At 38.4% G+C, this 23,582-nt stretch overlaps 1 protein-coding gene across 9 annotated transcripts in view; it reads right to left on the bottom strand.

Annotated features, from left to right (window-relative positions):
* LOC148847817 (actin-related protein 2/3 complex subunit 1B-like) overlaps window positions 1-23,582 on the bottom strand; it is a 64,445-nt gene that overhangs the window by 6,000 nt on the left and 34,863 nt on the right. For all 9 annotated transcript variants that reach the window (XR_016100224.1, XM_088948114.1, XM_088948113.1 and 6 more), the window contains one exon: window positions 20,404-20,464. Coding sequence is in view for 8 of the 9 variants with exons in the window: in XM_088948114.1 (XP_088804240.1) it covers window positions 20,404-20,464 (61 nt within the window). In the remaining variant the exon portion in view is untranslated. The remainder of the gene's footprint in view (window positions 1-20,403; window positions 20,465-23,582) is intronic.

Here is a 23,582-nt window from a genome sequence, read left to right as displayed (position 1 = left end):
ATGAAATCTCTCTTACTAGATGCGCAAAACACAGGGAAATGGTCCCTGGAAAGATTAAAACAGTCCGGAACCAATAGGCAATAATGATAGCTCTCAAACTGATCGAGAAAGACAAGAAATTGATTAGAGAGCAGCCTGCTTTGATACCATGTTAGTTCATGAGAAGTTGAAAAGCAAGAAGACAAACACAAGTTCAGATCCCTTAGGGTTGACCAATCTGATCAAACCAACCCAAAAGAGAGGTATTTATATTAAATTTAAGTGAATGGATAAGGTTGTCCTTACAAAGAAATAAAAGAGTTGTACACTAATTTACACACCTATTATAATACAAGAAAGAAGAATAAAAAAATATAGTAGAATTACAAAACTACCCTTTATTAATTCCTTTATTCCTTGGATGACTTCTATTCAACCTCAATCATTCACACTCCTTAGGACAGAAACTACCCTCTACTTTCTTTTCTCCCAACCTCCACCATCTACTTCTATACCTTGTTGCTTATTGCAAACCTCTTTTTTTTTTCCACATCTCTCCTCTTTACTTCAAAAGTATCCATTCTTTCCCTTACCTGAAAGTCATCAAGTCTTTCCCAAGCCATCCTTTATATGTTATCTCCTACTCTAACTCTCTCTTCTCCCGCCCCTCCATTTCTTCATGACTAGAAGCCATCCTCTTCTTCTTATCCTAAATTTTTTTCCTCTTTCCTCAAGTTTCTAAATGTGAAAGCGTACCACATTCTAAAGGATTATTTTGTGTCTCCTTGATCAATGCTGATGGAGTAGATGCAAAGATACTCAACCAATGATTTCATCATCTTTAAATCTAGGTGTCAATGCCATATCATAGTTGGCAAGGTAATGTCTAGGCAGGAACCTAGGCAATGCCTAGGCGATAAGGTGCTTTTGGGGGTCACCTCGCTTAATTGCCAATATCTTTTTTACATGATGCTCTTAGATTCTTTCATATTCCTAACCTTTTGAGATTAGTAATAGTAAAATAGACATTTTTTACAGTCCTAAATGGTTTAAGTTCTTGGCTTGATGTGTTCCATCAGTCTTAAGGCTTTTGGTGTATTGGTCAAGCACACATTGGTATCAGAGCCTACCACCACATCTCAAGTTCAAATCACGGAAAGGGCTAATTAAGAGAAGGGCTACCCAGAGTATCATGAAAGTTGTCATGGAAAGGACTATTTAGAGTAGAGTGAAAGCTGTCACGGAAAGGGCTACTTGGAGTAAAGTGAAAGCCACCAAAGGGAAAGGGCTACCTGCAACCAGAGTGTGATCCATCGTGGAAAGGGCTACCTACAACTAGAGTGAGGGCCGTCATGAAGAGGGCTACCTATTGCTAGAATGAGAACTACCCAGAGTGAAGCTGTTGAGACATCGGCTATTGAAGCGTGGTGGTATGTTATGGTCCTAAATGGTTAAAGTGCTTGGCTTTATGCGTTCCATCAATCTTAAGGCTTTTGGCGTATTGGTCAAGCACATAACAACATCATTAACATAAATTATTTAGTTTAAGTTAAAAATATTAGGTTTTTTATTATTTTTCTCATTTATTAGGGTTCAATCAACATGTATACTACCTTGAACCTTTGAAGACTTAACAACTCAAACTAATGAGTATGGAAGAACTTAAAATTTCATTCGATCAACACATATTGATTATTCTCTTTTCTTCTTTCACCCTTTCTTTTCTTTTCTTCTTTACTTAAGACAAAAATAGAGGCTTAATCCCTTTATTTTCTGATATTTCTTTTATTTTTTTCCATTTTTGTTAATTTTCTATGTTTTAAATGAAGCTTATACATTTTTTATGAAGATTATAGATAATTAATAGCAAAAGATGGTTGATGCTTTCTATGAAACCTTAGGAATTACCCTAGGATTCATGTTTTTGATTATTCAAAAAAAAACCCAACATCTAGGTCACTAAGTGACAATTAATAATGAAAGATGAGTTTTATTCCAAAAAACCCATCACTTAGCCTTGCCTCGACACCTCAAAAACTATGCCTCTAGGGTCCGCTGCCTTTGACAATCAAGAAATACAGATATAGGTTAACTTGTGGATTAGTGAGATCAAATGGTCACAACACTTTCTTTTGATTCTCCAATAAAACATGGCATGCTATCAATCAAACGGAAAAACAAATAAACCAGTGAATGCTTGCTTGGGTGACTTGGTTTTGATGCATGGTCATGGTCACAACACTTGTGATCTTCTAATAAAGCACAAACATGCTATATTACTCAAATGCAAAACCAAGTAAGTGCATCCTTCTATTTCTACCCCAAATGACACACTAACAATCTACTAACATATATGAATACTGCAAAAAACCGAGGCATACTAAGGACACTTGTTGTAAACTTCATCCAGATCTTCTCCTGGATAGGTTTCAGAACAACAACCATAACAAATTTAATAAGAAGAATAGCCAGACTGGGAAGCCTAAGAATGCTAATGTTGCCACAGTGCCTGAGGGTGAAAATAAGGAAAGTGAAGAAAGATATGCTATGGAGATATTAGCAGAAATGAAGGCAGAGTTTGAGAAGTATGGGAGGTTACTTAATTACTTGGAAACCACTGTTTCATCATCCAACCCTTCAGGAAACACCTTATCATCCACATTTGCTCACTCAGGTACTTGTGCTTCTGCAAATCATGCTACTATTTTAGGTAATCATAAAATCTCTTAGATTATTGATTCTGGTGCATCAGACCATATGACCAGTTTATCTAACCTCTTTTGTTCATATCAGCTCCTCTCTAGTAGAGAGAAGATATCCCTTGCTAATGGGTCTCTTGCTTCCATCTCTAGCAAAGGAGATAACGAGGCCTCCGACACTCTTGTCTTATCCTCTGTTCTTCATGTCCCCAAACTTAGTGCCAACTTTTTATTTGTTAGTTGCTTGACTAAATCTATGAACTGTAGCATAACCTTTTTTCTTACCCATTGTGTTTTTTAAGACCTGAAATCTAAGAGGACGATTGGGAGTGCCCATTAGGAGAATGGAATATACTTGCTGGACACACCTGATAGAAGTTTTGGACCACCTAATGGAGTAGCCTTGGAGTTTGTCTTGTCAAAGTCTATTAATAAAGTCATGTTATGTCATTTACCTTTTTCTGCTTTGAGTCATGTTTCCTGATATGTTTAAGAGAGTGTCTTTATCGAATCTTCATTGTGAGTCTTGTGAACTTGCGAAGCATTGTAGACATTGTTATTCAATAAATAATAAAAGATCTATTTCTCCTTTTCATATTGTGCACTTTGATGTGTGGGGGCTATGCCATTTACCTTATGAGATCCCAGGATGAAGTACCAACTATTGTGCAAAAGTTTCATGAACTTTTGCACAATAGTTGGATCAAAATATTCTTACCCAGTTTAACACTTGGATCAAAATATTCTGACATGGTAATGCTCAAGAATATTTTGAGAAGAACCTTTCATCTTACTTTGAGACTTTTGGAGTTATTCATCAAAGTTCTTGTTCTTACACTCCTAAACATAATGGAGTGGTGGAAAAAGAACCGCCATGTGGTTAAGGTTGCAAGATGCCTCTTTTTTGCATCTCATGTTCCTATTAAATTTTGGGTGGATGCTGTCCTTACTGCTACATATTTGATTAACTGTATGCCCTCCTGGGTTTTGGGTTTCAAAATCCCATTTAGCATTCTCTTTCTAGATGAGAATCTCTTTTTCTCTTCCTCCCGAGTCTTTGGGTGCACTTCCTATGTGCACGTTCATAATCAATAGAGACACAAATTTGAGCTTAAAGCACATAAGTGTGTCTTCTTGGGATATGCCTCCACACAGAAGGAATATTGTTGTTTTGATTCGGTTCATGGCACCCGCTGTCTCGAGGGCACATTTGTTGAGTCTATTCCTTTCTTTGGTATTTCTCCTGAGGGGGAGCATTCCGAAGAACCATTTGCTATGTCTCCATCTGTTCCTCTTCTAGTTCCTTATGAGTCTTCTATTGAGTCCTTTGCTTCTGTTGTCTCTCCTTCCACTGTGTCTACCTCACATGTTCCTACCCCCCCTCCTCCTCCAACTCAACCTCCTATTTTTCCCTCACACCCTATTGTCTAAAGGTCCCTCCCATCACTACTAGGTAACAGGTCAGCCTTCCTCTAATCCATTTGTTGCCTTCCTAAACCTTTACCTTCCTATTTCCCTTCACAAAGGCAAGTGGAAGTGTACAACCCATTGTCTCTCTAAACACCTATCTTATAGCCTTATATCCCCTACCTATTATTCTGTTATTGCCTCTGTTTCTACCCATGTAATTCCCATGTCTATACCAAAAGCCTTGTCCAAACCTAAATGAAGGGATGCTATGATGATAGAGCTAGATGCTTTGCATAAGAACCATACCTAGGATATTGTGGACTTGCTTGAAGGGAAGGAACCAGTGGGTTGTAAATGGGTATTCATTATCAAGTATCATTTTGATGGCATGATTAAGAGGTTTAAGGCTCAATTGGTTGCTAATGACTACACTTAGATGTATGGTATTGATTACGTTGAGACTTTTGCTCTTATGGCTAAAATGACTTCAATTCAAGTTTTGTTGTTTCTAGTTGCTACTTTTGATTGCCCCCTTCGCCAATTTGATGTTAAAAATGCCTTTTTAAATGGAGACCTACATGAGGAGGTCTATATGTCTTTACCTCTAGGGGTGTACGGAAAGGATATGCAAGGGAAGGTGTGTAAATTGAAGAAGTCCCTTTGTGGTCTCAAATAGTCTCATTGGGCCTGGTTTGAGAGATTCAGAGCTGCCTTTGTTTCTTTTGGTTACACACAAACACAATTTGACCATACTTTGTTTGTGAAGAGAAGTAACTTTTTAGTGACTTTTCTGATTGTTTATGTTGATGAAATTATGGTTATGGGTAATAACACCTAAGAAGTGATTAAGCTCAAAAGATTTCTTAACACTGAATTTGAGATCAAAGATTTGGGGGATCTCAGATATTTTTTGGGAATTGAAGTTGTTAGGTTTAAGGATGGTATCTTCAATTCTCAATGCAAGTATGTTCTTGATCTCCTTGCAGAGATTGGTAAACCTGGTGCTAAACTGGCTTCCACTCTTATGGACCAAAACGATAAGCTTTCTGCTAATGATGGTGAATTGTTGTTTGATAGGGGAGTGATCTAGAGACTGCTCGGGAAGTTGTTATATCTCTGCATGACTCGACTAGATATTTCATATGGAGTGAGTGTTATTAGTCAGTTTATGCATTCCCATAGAGATACACATTTAGTAGCCTCAAAAAGAGTTTTGCGCTATTTGAAAGGCTCTCTAGGGAAATGTATTCTATTTGCCAAGCATGGACATATGAAATTGGAGGCATATACTGATGCTAACTAGGCCAGATGTATTCATGACGGGATATCCACCTCAAGATACTAAACTTTGGTGGTAGGGAGTATTGTCTCATGGAGGAGTAAGAAACAATCTATAATAGCTAGATCCTCAGTTGAAGTAGAGTACAAGGCAATGGCACATGGAGTGTCAGGGTTATTGTGACTGAGATCACTTTTGGGAGAGTTGGATATTGACTATGATTCTCTACTATGACAACTAGGAAACTATCAACATTACACATAATCTTGTTCAACATAACAAAACTAAGCACATAGAGGTTGATAGACATTTTATATGGGAGAAAGTTGCTTCAGGGGAAGTTTACTTGCCATTTATTGCTTCAGAAGAGCAGTTGGTTGATGTTTTGACCAAAGGTGTTGCCAAAGGAAAGTTAACACACTATATAAGCAAGTTAGGCATGATTGACATCTATGCTCAACTTGAGGGAGAGTGTAGAGAGGCTAGGCCGAATGGGCCCTGGTATTTATTTTATGTTTAAGTAGTGTTCTTTGTGTTTTATGTGTTAATGGGCTTGTTAACCTCTTTTTTATTTTCTTTAAGGTCTTTCTTAGCTGGCCGCCCACTTAAAGGGTAGACTTGTAATTAGCCAAATTAATTAAGATTAACAAAAGTTTAGAGAGTGGAGAAAGGAAACCATCAAACTCTCTTCTCCTTCCTCTTCTTCTTCTCCATCTTCTTCTTCTATTATGCTATAATCCTTTTTCTCTCTCATTCTTTTCTATGTTTTCTTAGATTTTATTTCAGATTTGAAGGACAGATTTGCATCTTCAGTCATGCCCAACTTGTTATACATTATTGTAACTTTGCCTTTTGCACTCCTTGAGGGAGTGTAGGAGGAGGCTCAACTGAAGAAGTGGGAACACCCTTCTCATGCCTACATCTATGCCTTTGGTACCACCTCTAAATGATTGGAGAAGTAAAGACTAGAGGGCTAGTTGGAGGAGGTACAGGAATAGTAAGGGAAGAAGAAAGATTTGGCAGGAGCATGAAGAACTGTAAGAGACACATCACATGATTTAGCAAGGGGAGGAATGGGAAGGGGAAGACCAAACATATCAAGTGGAGGCTCCTCCTTAGAAGAAAGGCTACAAAAAATAACTTATTCAGCAAATATGACATCTATAGAAACAAACTAGGTACTATTAATAGGATCATAACAACAATAACCCTTTGTGTAGAGGCATAACTAAGGAATATACATTTCTAGGCCTTAAGTTTAAACTTGTGTCTCTAAGATCTAGGGATATGGACATAAAAAGTACATCCAAAGATATGTAGAGGAAGAGAGAAAAAATCAGTATTAGGAAAGGGCTGAGATATGTGCCTTAATGGAAGGGTTAAGGAAGACAAAGGAGCTGAGTATTCATAGACTAATTGTGGAAGGAGACTCAAAGCTGGTTACAGAAAGACAATGGTCTATGGAAATATGCAAATGAGAGAAGGGAGGCTAAATGGCTAACTAGAGGGTTGGAGGTTCAGTTTCAATGGGTGAAGAGGACTGCAAATGCTTTTGTAGAAACATTGGCAAAACAAGGGGTTGGAAGGGAACAAATGTTTTGGGCTGTATTATAATTTTCTTTTCTTTTCTCTTTTTTGGGAGAGTTAAGCCTCCTTATCTCTTCCCGGGTTGTTGTATTATTATTGTCCATTAATAAATTGATCTTGTTATTGATCCAAAAGAGAGAGAGAGAGAGAGAGAGAGAGAGAGAGAGAGAGAGAGAGAGAGAGAACATTAAAAGGAGATTTAAGTCCTAAGGCCTTGGATGGCATGTGGTAGATAAGATGAGTTAGTAGTGTAATTGAGTCGAGTCAAGTTGAGTATTAGGCTACTTGAGCCTAATAACTTGACTCAAGCTTGATTGAGTTTCATGTTTTTGGCTTAAACTCAACTTGAGTCAATACGCACAAACTACTCAAGCTTGGCTCAACTCAAGTTGATTTTATAAACAAATTAGTATTAAAAATTATAAATAAATTAATATTAAGCATATTAAAAATACTAAAAATAATAATATATTAAAAATTATAGTTAATTTAATATTATAAAAACTACAATAAAAATATATTATGAAAATCAATTATAAATTTATTTATTTAATTACATTATAAATAAGTTAATGTCAAAATTTTAATGTTTATTTATATTATAAATACAAATATATTAAAAATTAGTATTTTATTATGATCTCAATAAGCTAGCCGACCTAGTTTGTTGAACTCAACTCAACAAACTAATCAACTCGAGTCGAGCTCGACTCAGACTCGATTACTTTAAGCCGAGTTTGAATACTTAGTGAGTTGAGCCCAAGTAGCTTGCAAATAGGTTGGCTATCTTACATTGATAAAATAGGTGGTTGTAATAATCACATCCCCTCAAAACTTTATAGGAACATGAGAAGCAAAAAGTATGCTTCTAGAAACTTCAATAATGTGGCAGTCATTCCACTTGCCTACTCCATTCTATTGTGGAGTGTACATACATGAACTTTGATGAATAACTCCAAAATGCTCAAAATACTCCTTTGCATTGTTATACTAGAATATTTTGATATGGGTATCAAATTGAGTAAGAGCAAACTCATCATAGGAATGCATCATGTATATCCAAGTGCAACATGAGAAATAATCAATAAATAAAATAAAGTATTTATGGCCAACCATTGATGGTAAATGATAAGGTACCCACCCATTAGAGTGCATACTATTAAATAGGAAAGTAGATCTTTTATTAATCAAAGGATATGAATTTCTACAATGCTTGAAGAATTTAAATGACCCAGAATGAAGACTAGATAAACTTATTCCTTTCAAAAATTTTGGAAACAAATGGCTCAATTAAGAAAGAGATAAATGGCGCAAATGGAAATGGAATAATATGACATTGATGACAAACTCTAACAAAGTAGACCCAAAATCAAATTTGGCTCTGCTTAGGCCCATCTAATAGGTATATCCCATTCACCTCATAGACACTCCCAATCACCTTTTGAGACTTCATTTCCTAAAAAAACAAAAAGAGGGAAAAAGTATACAATAATTTAGGGATATTGTCAAATATCTAACAAAAAAAAGATTGGTTTTAAGTTTGGGTGCATGAAGGACAAAGGATAGGTATTTCCCTTGCTTGATATAGAATAAAAAGATCCATCTACAAGGGATATCTTATTTTGGCCAGAAAAGAGTTAGGTTTTAAACAAGTGGGCAATATTGGTCATATAATCCAAAGCACTAGAATTTATTAACCAAGGGATCTTATGATTACCTAAAATATTTGCATGATTTGTAGAGGCATATATACTTGGGTGAGAAAATGCAATTGAGGATGCATTGCCTAAAGAGGTAGATGCTAAAATTGTAATCTTTAGATGACTGATGAGTTTCCCTTAGTTCTTAAATTCTGCCCTTGGGGTTGAAGCTGCTCTATAGTTGACTTCTCATTATTGGGCTCTTTTTCACCTTCTAAGGTGGTAGCTATAGTTGCATTTCCACCTGTCCCAATCCTAGTATTCTTATTATTATTGTTCTTTGTTTCGACTGTTGCTACAGTAGTTCGAACAGGAAGATGAGAAGAAGAAGAAGAAGAAGAAGAAGAAGAAGAAGAAGAGAAGAAGAAGAAGGGTCTGTCGAAAATCTGATGGATTACCCATTCAGTCGACCCCCTTAATCTATATTAGGTTATAATCATAGTTACAAAGACAGAAATGACCTTACTTAAGTGTGGGGCAGAGTAACTCTAATAACACTGCCACATAAGCAAGTTACTTAATAAACAGAAGAAGACTAAACTACCCCTATTCGGCACCTCTTAACACTCCCCCTCAAGCTGGAGAATATATGTCATATAATCCCAGCTTGTTATATAGATAGTTCACTTTCCCTGAGTTTAGAGCTTTTGTAAACAAATCTGCCCACTGGTCATTGGAGCCCACATGTTCTGTATTTATCTCTCTGGCAAGAACCTTCTCTCTCACAAAGTGGCAATCAACTTCTATGTGCTTTGTTCTCTCATGAAAGATAGGATTGGATGAGATATGTAGTGTAGCTTTGTTGTCACAGTACAATTTCATAGGTTTATCCATGTGAAACCCAATTTCTTGTAGGAGATTTCTCAGCCACACTAATCCACAGGTAGTGTGAGCCATGGCCCTATATTCGGCTTCAGCACTGCTTCTGGCTACAACCGTCTGCTTTTTACTCTTCCATGTCACAAGATTTCCTCCCAGAAATGTGCAATAGCCTGTAGTAGATCTTCTGTCACTCACTACGTTTACCTTTCCGTAAGGCAATGGGTAGGTCAAGATCTGAAGGTTCAGCAATAGGAGCCATGGGAGGATCCGCAGATGAGGTAGAAGTTGGGGGAGGGGCCGGTGTCGTTCGACGTGTATACACTTGTCGGACCGGTGGTCGTTCAGTGGTGACCTGCACTGGATGAGGAGATGAGTCTACTCCAACAACAGCCTCTGGAACTGAATCACTAGCAGGAAGAGGAAGAGGAGGTAAGGGTGAGGACAAGGGTGCTTCATGACTGGAGAAGAAGGGGACAGACTCAAAAAATGTGACATCAGGGTAGACATAGCACTTTCGGGCAATAAGATTGTAACACTTGTACCCTTTTTGAGTCTGAGAGTAGCCAAGGAAGACACATTTAATTGAGCGTGCATCTAGCTTGTCTATTACAGGACTCAGATTATGAACAAAGCACACACAACCAAAGACACGAGGAGTTAATGGAAACGGAGATAAAGTGGGAAACAAGATGGAGAAGGGGGACCGACCATGAAGAATAAAAGAGGACATCCCGGTTAATGAGAAAACATACAGTGAGTACAGCATCACTCCAAAACCGTTTAGGAACATGCATGTGGTGAAGCATAGACCGAACAATTTCAAGAAGATGACGATTTTTCCGCTCAACCACCCCATTTTGTTGAGGGGTGAAAGCACACGAGGTCTGATGAATAATGGCATGTTGTTCTAAATACTGTTGAAATGCGTATTTCAGCATGGAATTTTTAAAAAATGGAAAATAATTCACTTCTTTATTTCATTAAGTAAATCCATGTCATTCTTGAACAATCATCAATAAAGGAGACAAAATACTTGTACCCATTATAAGACTCTATTTTGATCGGACCCCAAACATTTGAGTGAACCAAAGAAAAATGACTCAACATACAACTCTCAACTCTTGGACTGAAGGACACATGACAGTGTTTACCAAACTGACATGACTCACATTGTAAAACTGACAACTGACTCAATGATGGAACCAACATCTTGAGGACCTTGAGAGATGGATGTCCCAGTCAGCAATTCCATTGTAGAGGAGTAAGGGAAGTTTGAAGTGCAATTGAAGATCCACCACCGTCAAGGTAATACAATCCACCAGCTTCATGCCCCCACCAATCTTCTTCCCCGTCTTGAGATCCTGAAAAACACAAGTGGAAGGAAAGAAGGTAACAGAACAGTTAAGAGCTTTGGTTATTTTACTAACAGACATAAGATTGAATGGAAACTTAGGTACGTATAGAACAGATGATAAAGGGATAGAAGCCAAGTCAACATTACCAACACCACAGATTGGAGTAAGGGGATGATAGACATTGAGTTCATTCCTTATATTCTTCATGCAAGCATAGTACTCTTCTAGTGTTTTGGTTCCTTGTTGTAAATCAAAGTACTCCTGATACAGCTGATATACTCTTGTTGTGCTATCTTGTTCAGAATATAGCTTCTTAGCATGCTCCCATATATCCTTAGCCGTATCAAGGAACATGAAGTTGGCACTGATTTTGGGTTCCATACTATTCCATAGCCAAGTCATGATTTGAGCATCTTCTTGTTCCCAATCATCAAACCCTGGAGAGTCAACCAGTGGCTTTTCATCTCTAACATGCTTTGCTTTCTTCTTTTCCTTGAGAAAAACTTCCACGGATTTAGTCCATGGAACATAGTTCTCCCCATTTAGCTTAATTGAGGTCATTTGTACTCCTAGGTAGTCGGAAGAAATTACTACACTAGGTTTCTGATCATTGTAGCCATCTCCTATTGCTGCCATTGTAACTTTTCACGGTTGTCTTTAACTTTACTTCTCAGCTACAAGCTGATTGATGTTGTTCACAGTTTGATATTTCAGCCCCTATTGCAGCCTCTAAACACCACTACTGACTTCACACACTTGTTCTTATTCACACTATTGCTAACTTCACACACTTATGTCCCACATAAACATAAGTTTACCATTCACTAATCACAAGTAGAGGCCCTCTTACAACCACTCAAGCACCACAACACAGCCAAATCTGTTGCACCCAGTTCAGACTTATTTAACACACTTAAGAGGGCATTACACAACCACAAGGAGTTCGGCAAGGTCATTGCATTCTACCTTATACCACTCGGCTACTGCCCTACAACATCTCACTGCATTCTACCTTATACCGTATCAAGAGGGCATTACACAACAACTTACAGCAGCCCTACACATTCGGCTATTACACAACAACTTACAGCAGCCCTACACATTCGGCTACTGCACACACAGCCCTTCCTAGGGCAACAATGAACCTAGTTCTCTAGGTTCTACTCAGTACAACAGCTTCTTGTAGGGTTTCTACCCAGAAATAGAAGTAACACTAGAAGAAGAAAGAACTGACCTTCCTTTGAGAATATCAATCAACCATTCACTACTGAAGTCACTTTCCTTGTTGAAGAAGGTTATGCGCAGCAGAGAGACAAGCTGTATTGTTTCAGACCTAGGGCGAACTAGTTCTCTCCATCGACTGATCAGAAACGAAGGTGAAGAGTCACGAACAATGCTGAGTTGCTTTACCAATTGAATTAGGTCAGGAGCATGGCTCTGATACCATGTTTTGGCTGTTGCTACAGTAGTCCGAACAGGAAGAAGAAGAAGAAGAAGAAGAAGAAGAGAAGAAGAAGAAGAAGGGTCTGTCGAAAATCTGATGGATTACCCATTCAGTCGACCCCCTTAATCTATATTAGGTTCTAATCATAGTTACAAAGACAGAAATGACCTTACTTAAGTGTGGGGCAGAGTAACTCTAATAACACTGCCACATAAGCAAGTTACTTAATAAACAGAAGAAGACTAAACTACCCCTATTTGGCACCTCTTAACATTCTTGAACCTTGATGGTATGAGGTGGGGATATAGTTTCCAACAAGTGTCCTTTATATGTTTGGGCTTCTTATTTTATTCACAAATAATATCTGTCTTTCTCATTAGTAGCTTTAGGATTCATCCTAGCATGTGTGAAATAATCAATAGGTTCTTCCTAGACCTGCACCCGCCTTCTACTTTCTTCACTACTCACCATTGCATATGTTTGAGATAAAGTCACCTCATCCTTTTCCACAAATTTTGCCTAGTAATATCATACTTAGAATTGAATATAGTTAAGAACTCAAATACCCTACTTTTCTTCACCAATTTCTTGTAAATCTTAGCATGCTCTCCCACACACTAGTTTCCATCAATTCAATCTCCTTCCAAAGTGATTTCAGCATTGAGAATTAAACAACTACAGGTTTCTCACCCTATCTTAAATTATTCACATCGTTCTTTAATTTGTAAGCTCTGACTAAATTTAGCTTATGAGAATATGTCTCTACTGCATTATCCCATATCTTGTTTGATATATCCATCCATAAAAAGTGTTGATTAATGTAAGGTTGGATAGAGTTCACCGACCAACCTTTAACATTATAGTTTTCCTACATCCATTTTTCATAAGTAGGATTGCCACCCTTTGGCTTCTTACTATCTGTAAGGTATCCCCACTTTGCTATTGAAGAAAACTGAAGAGAGGAGAGCTGAGAGTTCGACAATGAGGGTCTGAGAATGAGAGTTTCGAACATTCCCTCTCTCAGCACCCTAACACTCTTTTATTAAGATATATTTGAATAATTACAAGGATGCCCTTAGTTGGGCAAGAATTTACACAGAACTTAATATAGGCAGGATGGGTCCGCCCATTACAGAAAAGAAACATAAATAACAGGAAATACTAAACTACCTATGGGCCATTCGGCCCATCTTCTCTACAACCCCCCTCAAGTTGAGCATAGATGTCAATCATGCCAAGCTTGCTGGTATCATGCTGAAGTTTTAACTTGGGAATGCCTTTGGTGAGAAAATCTACCAATTGTCCTTCAGATGTGATGAAAGGAAGACAAACTTCACCCGAAGAGACCCTTTCCCTAATGAAGTGTCAATCAACTTCAATATGATTGGTTCTATCATGTTGCACTGGGTTGTGAGCAATGTTGATGGCAACCTGATTATCACAGTACAACATCATTGGCTTGTCAAATTCAACTCCAAGTTCTTCCATCAATGATTTTAGCCATAATAATTCAGAAACTCCCTGTATTTTGCTTCAGCCGAAGACCGAGCAACAACCGATTGTTTCTTGCTTCTCCAAGAAACAACATTACCAGCCACCAAGCTGCAATACCCAGAAGTAGATATTCTGTCATCAATGTTTCCGGTCCAGTCAGCATCGGTGTAGGCTTCAAGTTTCAGATGACCATGCTTGGTAAACAGAATACCCTTTCCTGGGGAGCCCTTCAAATAACATAGGATTCTCTCTGCTGTTGCCATATGCGTGTCTCAGGGAGCATGCATGAATTGGCTAATGCAACTGACTGCATATGCAATATCTGGCCGAGTCATGCATAGGTACAAAAGTTTCCTAAGAAGTCTCTGAAAGATTCCTTTTTCTAACAATGTCCCTTCTGAGGCTGAGAGTTTATGACTCATATCAATAGAAGTAGCAATTGGCCTATCACCCATCTTTCCAGTCTCGGAGAGCAAGTCAAGAACATACTTCCTTTGGGAGATAAGAATCCCATCCTTGGATCGAGCCACTTCTATACCAAGAAAGTATCTCAAGTCCCCCAAATCTTTAATCTCAAACTCTCTATGGAGAAAAGATTTTAGATCATGAATTCCTGAAACATTATTACCAGTCACTACAATATCATCTACATACACAATGAGGTATACTGCCAGAGGTCCACTCCTCTTCACAAAAAGAGTATGATTGGACTGTGTCTGCACATAACCAAAGTTAACAAGTGTTGTTCTAAATCTCTCAAACCATGCTCTAGGGGTCTGTTTTAGTCCATAAAGAGATTTCTTCATCCTGCATACCTCCCCTTTCATATCAGTTCCATACATCCCTGGAGGAAGAGACATATAAACCTCCTCATGTAATTCACCGTTCGAAAATGCATTCTTCACATCCAATTGATAAAGAGGCCAATCAAAGTGAGCAGCAAAAGATAGAAGAACCCTCACAGATGTCATCTTGGCAACAGGTGCAAAGGTCTCTAAATAATCAATCCCATATGTCTGTGTGTAGCCTTTTGCAACCAGCCTGGCCTTGTACCTTTCAATGGTGCCATCAGCTCGGCATTTGATAGTAAAGACCCACTTGCAATCGACTGGATCCTTTCCTTCAGGCAAATCCACCACTTCCCATGTGTCATTCTTGTATAGGGCATCAATTTCAGATCTCATAGCACCCCTCCACTCTGGAATCCTAAGAGCTTCGGACACAAACCTGGGAATAGGATGAGAAGCAACAGAAGAGAGATAGGCAAAGTATGGAAGTGAAAGCAAACTGTAAGAAAGGTGCTTTGAAATGTAGTGTGCAATGCACTTCCGTTTTCCTTTCCTAACAGCAATGGGAATATCAAGGTCGGGGAAGGATGAATCCAAAGGTGCTAAAACAGTACCTATTGTCTCTTCTGTGACTGGAAGTGTAGGAGGTTCATGTGTTGTAGGAGAAACAACCTGCACATTTCTGGATCTTTTCCTTTGATACACTTTGGAATTGTGGATAGGACGAGGAGGTAGAGTATTGGGACAAGGAGAAGGAGACACATCAAGAGACTCAACAGGGACAGGAAGAGGAAGAGCAAACACCTGTGACAAATCCTCCCCCTATGGACAATGTCCTTCTGAAGAGGAACCATAAAAGGGGGAAAGCTCATCAAAGGTGACATCCATTGAGACAGATCGATTGCCAGACTTTGAATCAAAACAACAATAACCCTTCTGTGTGGGGGAATAACCAAGGAAGATACACTTTTGAGCTTTCGGTTCAAATTTATGCCTTTGGACACTTGGAACATGTACATAACAGGTGCATCCAAAGACACGAATAGGAATAGGAAAAAGGTCCTTGTCTGGATGAAGAAGATTGAAGGGAGACTTAAACCCCAAAACCCTAGATGGCATACAGTTTATAAGGTAGGTAGCAGTAAGAACAACATCACCCCAAAACCTGGTAGGAACATGTGAGGCAAATAAGATACTTCTTGCAACTTCAACAATATGCTTGTTTTTCCTCTCAACAACCCCATTTTGTTTTGGAGTCCTAGCACATGAGCTTTGATGAATTACCCCCATGTCAGAGAGATAGCAGGATAGGTTTTTCTCAAAGTATTATTTTGCATTGTTAGATCTGAAGATTTTAATCCTGGTATCAAATTGGGTTAGAACAAATTCATGGAATTGTCTTACAAGTCTTGGGACTTCATCACGGGATTTCATCAGGAATATCCAAGTGAACTGAGAAAAATCATCAATAAACAGGATAAAATATTTATATCCACCCATGGAAGGTAAGTGGTAAGGCCCCCCCACACATCAGAGTGCACAATATTAAAAGGAAAGGAATATCTTTTATTACTCAAAGGATAATTGTTTCTACAATGCTTTGACAATTCACAAGACTCACAACGAAGACTAGACAAACTAATTCTCTTAAACAACTCAGGGAAAAGATGACTCAAGGCAAAAAAAGACAGATGACCAAAACGACGATGACACAACATAATCCGACTAACAGACTCTGAAGAAACAGATCCAAGAGCAGCATTCCCAAGATGATCATTGCATTGTTTCGGGGTATCAAGCAGGTATATTCCGTTCGCCTCATGGCCACTCCCAATCACCTTCTGAGACTCCAAATCCTGAAAAACACAGTAAGAAGGAAAGAAGGTTAAACAACAGTTTAGTGACTTGGTTAAACTGCTTACAAACAACAAATTTGTATTTAGTTTAGGTAAATGAAGGGAAAAAGGTAGGAGCAAGGAATTCATAGCCTTGATGGTTCCCTTACCAGAGATAGGGGCAAGTGAACCATCAGCTAAAGTGATTTTATCCCTATCCAAGAAGCAAGTCATATGAAACAAGTAAGGTAGAGAGATTGGTCATATGGTCAGAAGCACCTGAGTCAATAATCCATGGGATCTTGAGATTACCTGAAGTGGTAGCATGATTGGCAGAAGCCCTTATACCTGAATGAGCAAATGCAGAAAAAACAGAATTTCCTGAAGGGTTGGAAGGAGAAGTCACATCACCCAGCTGACTGATCATCTTCCCAAACTTTTCATATTCTGCTCTCATGGCTGCCAACTGTGCAGAAGCAGACATCTCTTCACTATTTGGCCAATAGCTACATTTGCACTTCCTGATCTTTTACTATCATGCCTTTTCTGAAACCGACTGGGAACGAGATTAGGATGTAATTTCTAGCACTTGTCTTTGGTGTGCTTCGGCTTCTTATAGTACTCACATATAACTTCTTTCTTTCCCATGCCACCATATGTTCCAACATTCCCTTTGGGTTTAATTCCCATATTGGCAAAGTGATCATTAATATCAGCCCCTTGAACCTGAATAGCCCTTCTGCTCTCTTCACTACTCACCAATGCATAAGCTTGTGACAAAGAGATACACTCCTTGGAAAGAATATTCTATTTTGTGATATCATATTCTGGGTTTAGTCCAGTTAATAACTCAAATACCCTGTTCCTTTCAACCAATTTTCTGTAGGTCTCTGCATCATTGGTGGTGTCCCACGTTACAGCTTCTATTAGATCAATCTCTTACCAATAGGGACTTCAGGTTGAGAAATATACAGCAAGAGGTTTCTCCCCTTGTCTTAAATTCTTTACATCAATTCTCAATTTATATGCTCAGGCCACATTTAGTTTTTGTGAATAGGTTTCCGCAACATTGTCCCAAATTTCTTTTGTTGAATTCATCCATAGGTAGTGTTGGCTGATTTGTGGCTGCATTGAGTTTACAAGCCACCCAATGATAGTGTAATTTTCTTGCATCCACTTCTCACATGATGGATCATCTTCTGGGGGAGCCTTCTTACTCCCGGAAATGAATCCCCACTTTCCTCTACTACAAACATGAATCTTTATTGATTGTGACCATGCTAGATAATTAGTTTCATCGAGTTTAACTGTGGTCACAGTCAATAAGGAATCACTTGGAGTCCCCTGAACCAGCCCATACTCAGCACCATTTTTGTTTTCAAACTCTGAGGAGCACATCATGTACACACTTTAAATATGATTTCAGATGACTTATACAAGTATACTGAATGAGGACAAGCAATAACAGAGTTCAGCCGACCACAAGAAGACAATATTCTGAGTTCAACCTTCAAGAGGTAATTAGGAACTCCTAGGCACTGTGCACTCAGCCAAGAAGAGTAAATACCAATCGGTATTGCTGAACAAGCCTTTTCACAAACACAGTGTGGGCAATAGAGACAACCCCACTGTCAAGGAAGAGAAAAGACCCCAAAAACAGTTCGTATAGCCCCTTAAAACAACAAAAAAATGAGTAACAATACACAGCCTTGTTACAAGGATGTTTCTGCAGGTTTTAACAGTCCAAGAAGAAGAGAAAAAACAACCCAGAAATTTCTGGGTTCAACCAAATTTAATGCAGTCGAAGATAGTACAGAACAGCTAGGATTTTCGAACACTTCAACAGTCCAAACACAGTCGAAGATAATACAGAACAACCAGAAACTGAGCACAAATACAGTTCGAACTCCAATAGTCCAAACATAGTCGAGCTTCAAAACAGAACAACCAGAAAACTGAGCACAACTTACAGTTCGAACTCCAATAGTCCAAACACAGTCGAGCTTCAAAAACAGAACCGAGTTGTTCCTCTTCCCATCTTTCTTTCTCTGATTCTTCCTGGCCACCGGACCACTTCACCAAGAGTTTCTAGTCTTGGGCTCGTCCAATGACCTCCAAGAATCAGACAGTACATGACTAAGCTTCCAGCCCTAGAATATTGAAGCCCGGGTATGCTCTGATACCATGAAGAAAACTGAAGAGAGGAGAGTTGAGAGTTCGACAATGAGGGTCTGAGAATGAGAGTTTCGAACATTCCCTCTCTCAGCACCCTAACACTCATTTATTAAGATATATTTGAATAATTACAAGGAGGCCCTTAGTTGGGCAAGAATTTACACAACACTTAATATAGACAGGATGGGCCCAGAATAAGGACCATTACAGAAAAGAAACATAAATAATAGGAAAGACTAAACAACCTATGAGCCATTCGGCCCATCTTCTCTACAGCTACAAATATGGATCTTTATTGACTAAGACCAAGCAAAATAGTTGGTCCCATCTTGCTTCACTATAGCTACTGTGCCCAACGAAGAGTCTATAGATCTTTCCAAACCAAGTTTGGATTCTATGCCTTGCTTAGCTTCTGCTCTTGTTTGTTCTATTAATCCAAAAACTTCGTTAGACAGTATTCTGAAAATGAATGAAAACCAATTTGACCTAAACCATTGACCTCCAAGTGAGAAACCACACAAGAGAAGCACTAGTTCTAGGGTTTCACACAACCTTACAACTTGGGAGAATAAGTAAAACACCATCCACTCCTTACAAGAGTTCCAGAAACTTGTCCAAGTTGAATTGTTCTCAAATGGGCTTCAAGAGGAATCCTCCAAAGCTTGAGCACCACTCTACCCTTGATTTAAAAACTTCTCTAATTTGCTAGGGTTCTTGGGATGAATCTCCAAGGACCAACTTTGGGGTTCATAATTCAAAACTGATAAAAAAATCTCCAAAAAACCTCCACCAATCAGTCCACATCAATCAACTACCAATCAACAACTTAGATCTCCATACACATTACCAATCAATGGGTGTATGGGATTAAAAGAGAGAAGAAAACTTGCGGTACTTTGATACCAAAAAGAAGAATAAAACATCAATAAAAATTTATTTAATTATTTAATCAAGAAAAATAATGTAGAAAAGGAAGATGGAAGAAGGAAGTCAGAAAGCCCTTAATACGACAACAATTTAATAAACATAAAAGAATGAGACTAACAGGCCCATTACAAGATGACTAATTAGCTAAAATAAAAGAAATAATCAAGTACCAGTGGTAGTCAGACTATTATCTTTAAATTTACATCATGTGGTTAGATTGTGTTAGAATGCAAAGCAGTTTGAGGAATCACAATCAATGTTTAGAAAAATGGGTCATGCATCGACCCAGAAAAGAGAGGTTAATGGGTTAGAGGTTCAACTAGGGTTGAACTGTGATGATGTAATATTGTATATAATATATAATATGCAAAATTAAATGATATATACATAATAATGTTAATTATATATTTATATATTAAAAATATATAATTAAAATCTGCTATAAGATATATAATTTTATTTTAGTTTCGATTTCTTTATATTGAAAATTAAGATTTGAGGCCAAAAAAAGCTTTTTTTTTTTGCAAAACTAGTGGGGCAAGGGACCTTTGGAACACATAGATCTTGGATATTTACCCAACATTAAAAAAAATACCCAATTGAACATTTGAGTTCAAAGTAATGGCCTTTGGAAGTTTGCATTTTGTGTTTAAAAAAATTTGACAAAACAACCGGTTTTCTAAAACTGGGATTGATTCACCAGTTTTTTGGTTGGACAATCCAAATCTGATTTTGGCTAGTTTCTTGTGACTTCAGTTTTAGGGGTATGACCAAACTGGCCAGGGGCCTGGTCACTCTTCAACCAGTTTGATCAGGTTCAAGAAACTAACCATTTTTCCAGCTCATCATGAAATAGTTAATATCTACAAAAAGTTGAAAACAATTGCACAAAACAATCCATTTACATACCTTTGGACCATGTCTGTATTTTGATGCTACTTTTCGATCATCAAGAAATCTTAAAAAGCTCCTACAACAACAAAATACACAAGATCACTTTCATAATATTCTGTCAAGGAAGCAATAGAACATTACTACAAAATTATGACCAGATTGATGTAGATGGCCCAGCCAGAAGGTAAGGTTTGGTCCTTTGTCTCATTTTTATGGGCTCTCCTTTTGTACTTTTCTCTACACCTTTAATTGTACTATGGATCTTTTATTATTAATTCCGAAATAAAAAGTTATTTGCTTCAAAGTTGAGGAAGTGACCTGTTTTACTTGAAGTGAAAATTTTTAACCAATGCAGAGCCTAATGAAGTTGTTAATGGACAAGAAGGCCCAGTACATAAACCAATAGGTCCCTACGGCTCAGTTTGAAAGGAGTACAAATACAAATGTTTGAGTGCAAAACTTTGCATTTTTGTATTATTTTATATATATTTGCACTGTACATATTTGTATTTGTACTTTTTTCCAAATTGAGAATAAAGTAATAAACATGTTTCCATGTACCTAAAGTAGTATGAATTGATAAAAAAATGCTTTTATCACATACTTCAAAAGTAGTCAATTAAGAGATCAATTTTAGAAAATCTTAAATCTTGCTCATAGAATTACACAATTCAGGCATACTTTTTTCAGTTGATGTATTCAATTTAAGAAAACTGAAGTACAAGTTTATCACTTTATCTGTGGTCTTATTTTGAAGTCCTAGAATTTGTTTATTAGGCTTGACTTCGGTAATAATTTTCCATTATTTGTTAAAGATCTTAGCATCTCATGCACTAAAGACATTTCTAAAAGTTATTGTTGTAAAGAGTAGTGTGGGAGGAAGAGAAAGTGAGTTATGGGAGAATGGGGTGTGTTACAGTTCACATCCATAAAGTTCCTTTTATATTAGAGAAGAAAAATTACATTCATGCCCCTAAATAGGCGCCCAAATACAAATAAGAAAGATATTGTTAGCGTAGGGGTATTTCTGTCTTTATACCTTGATTAATGTTGCTAATCTGTAATGTTGTGTTGGAACAAGTGCTCTTAACTTAAGTAAGGGCACACAGGTCTTTTCAGTTATGTTTTAATAATAATATAAATACTTACTGGCCGACTGGGAGAAGTCAAGTTGACTTTCAGTTTGAACCAGAATTCTCTCTTCTCTCTCTCTCTCTCTCTCTCTCTCTCTCTCTCTCTATCACCTTTTTCTTCTTCTACATAACTGAACTCAGTCAAGCCGAACTCTAAGGCAGACCTGAATTCTATCATGGTATCAGAGCTTCTTGAATCTGCCTAGATTTCTGCTTGCCTAGGGTTCATTCTCTATGCACCCTATCTAGGGTTTTCCTTTTTTTTCTGTGTTCGATTGGAGATAAGGGAAAGGGCCTGAAAATGAGTGATCGCCCTCTTCCCTTGGAGGTCTCTATGCCTCCAGTCAGGTTGTATGTGGTCGGTTGCTGTGATTTCTGAGGTCGCCCTCTCCTAGTAGAGGAAGAATAGAGGGCTGAACTGTGTGGGCAGTGGCTGTTGTGTGTGCACTGCTTTCCTGCTCGTATGGGTGTTACTTAAGCGATAAGTAAGAGATTTCAGTGCATGATATCTGTTATGGATTAAATAGGAGGTGTGTTTCAGACCATATGCTAGGGTTTTCGCTAGTAAGTGCTAAGGTTTATGCTGGTTTCTTTGTGCATTTTGAAAGAAGAGATATGATCATATAGTGGTGAGATTTCAGGTAGTTGTAGGAGTAGGGTTTGTGGTGTGATCACACTTTTCAGCAACAACAAGTGCTGAAATCAATGTGACAGGTGTGATCTAGGGTTTGTGGTGTAAAGAGCACACATTCCAGCAACAATTAGTGCTGCAATCAGTGTGACAGGTGTGACCTAGTGGTGTGTAGTGTGCAAATCTCAGTGATAAGAGAATTCAGCAAGTGTGCAGAATCGGTGATAACATAATGGGAGGCAATAATGATTATAAACCTAGTGTGATGGTGCCTACAGACTACCTGAATGTTCAGATGACCTCCATTAAATTAAATGGAGAGAATTATGTGCCTTGGGCTAAATCCGTTGAAGTCTTTCTGAAGGCAAAGAAGAAGGTAAAACACATCAGAGAGGAAAAACCCTCCTCTGACTCTCACGAGTATGAAGACTAGGAGCAAGAGGATGCTCAGATCATCACATGGTTGTGGAACAATATGAAACCCAGGATTAGTGTGAACTTCAAGTTCCTTGATACTGCCAAAGATGTGTGGGACCATGCGAAGAAATTATATTCGGGGCAGGACAATACAACCAGAGTTTATCAGCTTTATCAAGAGTACTTTAACCTGCAACAGGGCAATCAGAGTCTTGACGAGTACTATGCCAACATGAGGAACATACGTAATGAGTTGAATGTCTATCATCCTCTCACTTCTGATGTCAAGATTCAGCAACAACAGAGAGAGCGGCTTGATGTGACTAGATTTTTGGTGGGACTAAAGTCTGAATATAAACTAGTACGGGCTCAGATATTAGGGGGATCAGCTCTTTCGTCCCTAGAAGAGGTATTTGCTCGACTCTAGAGGATTTCTATCGAATCTACTGAGAACTCTAATATCTCAGATAGATCTTCCTTTGCTGCATCGAGAGGCTGTGGTGTTAGAGGTGGAGCTCGGGGAGCTCAGTCTGGCCGCGGTGGTGGTAGTGGTTCTGCATATGGCCGAAGTGGTAATGATGGGCCTACTTATAATCGTGGTGGCGGTCGTACTGGGGGCAGAGATTCAGGGGGAGCCCGTGGTAGAGGACGTGGCTCAGGCCCGAGGAAGTGCACTCATTGTGGTATGGATGGACATACCATTAACTATTGTTATGATCTACATGGTCCACCCTAAACCTGGGCCAATCATGCCGCGACCAGTGACTCAAGCTCCAGCTTTAGACAGGAGAATCATTCATCTAATCAGATACCGCCTACACCCACAGATGGTCCTGTGAAGGAGATGGTGAGCGTTCCCCGTGATGAATATGAGAGGTTTATCCAATCACAGCAGAACACGACGACTTTTGCTCACTCAAGTATGGCTTGTCTGGCATTCACACCCAATCCTTGGATCATTGACTCTGGAGCCTCCGATCACATGACTAGAACTCTAGGTGTTTTTTCATCCT

This window comes from Nelumbo lutea, chromosome 6 (assembly GCF_056320005.1).
Source record: "Nelumbo lutea isolate HS-2025 chromosome 6, American lotus-T2T, whole genome shotgun sequence".
Classification (NCBI taxonomy): Eukaryota; Viridiplantae; Streptophyta; class Magnoliopsida; order Proteales; family Nelumbonaceae; genus Nelumbo; species Nelumbo lutea.
This window is presented reverse-complemented; position numbering and strand designations above follow the sequence as displayed.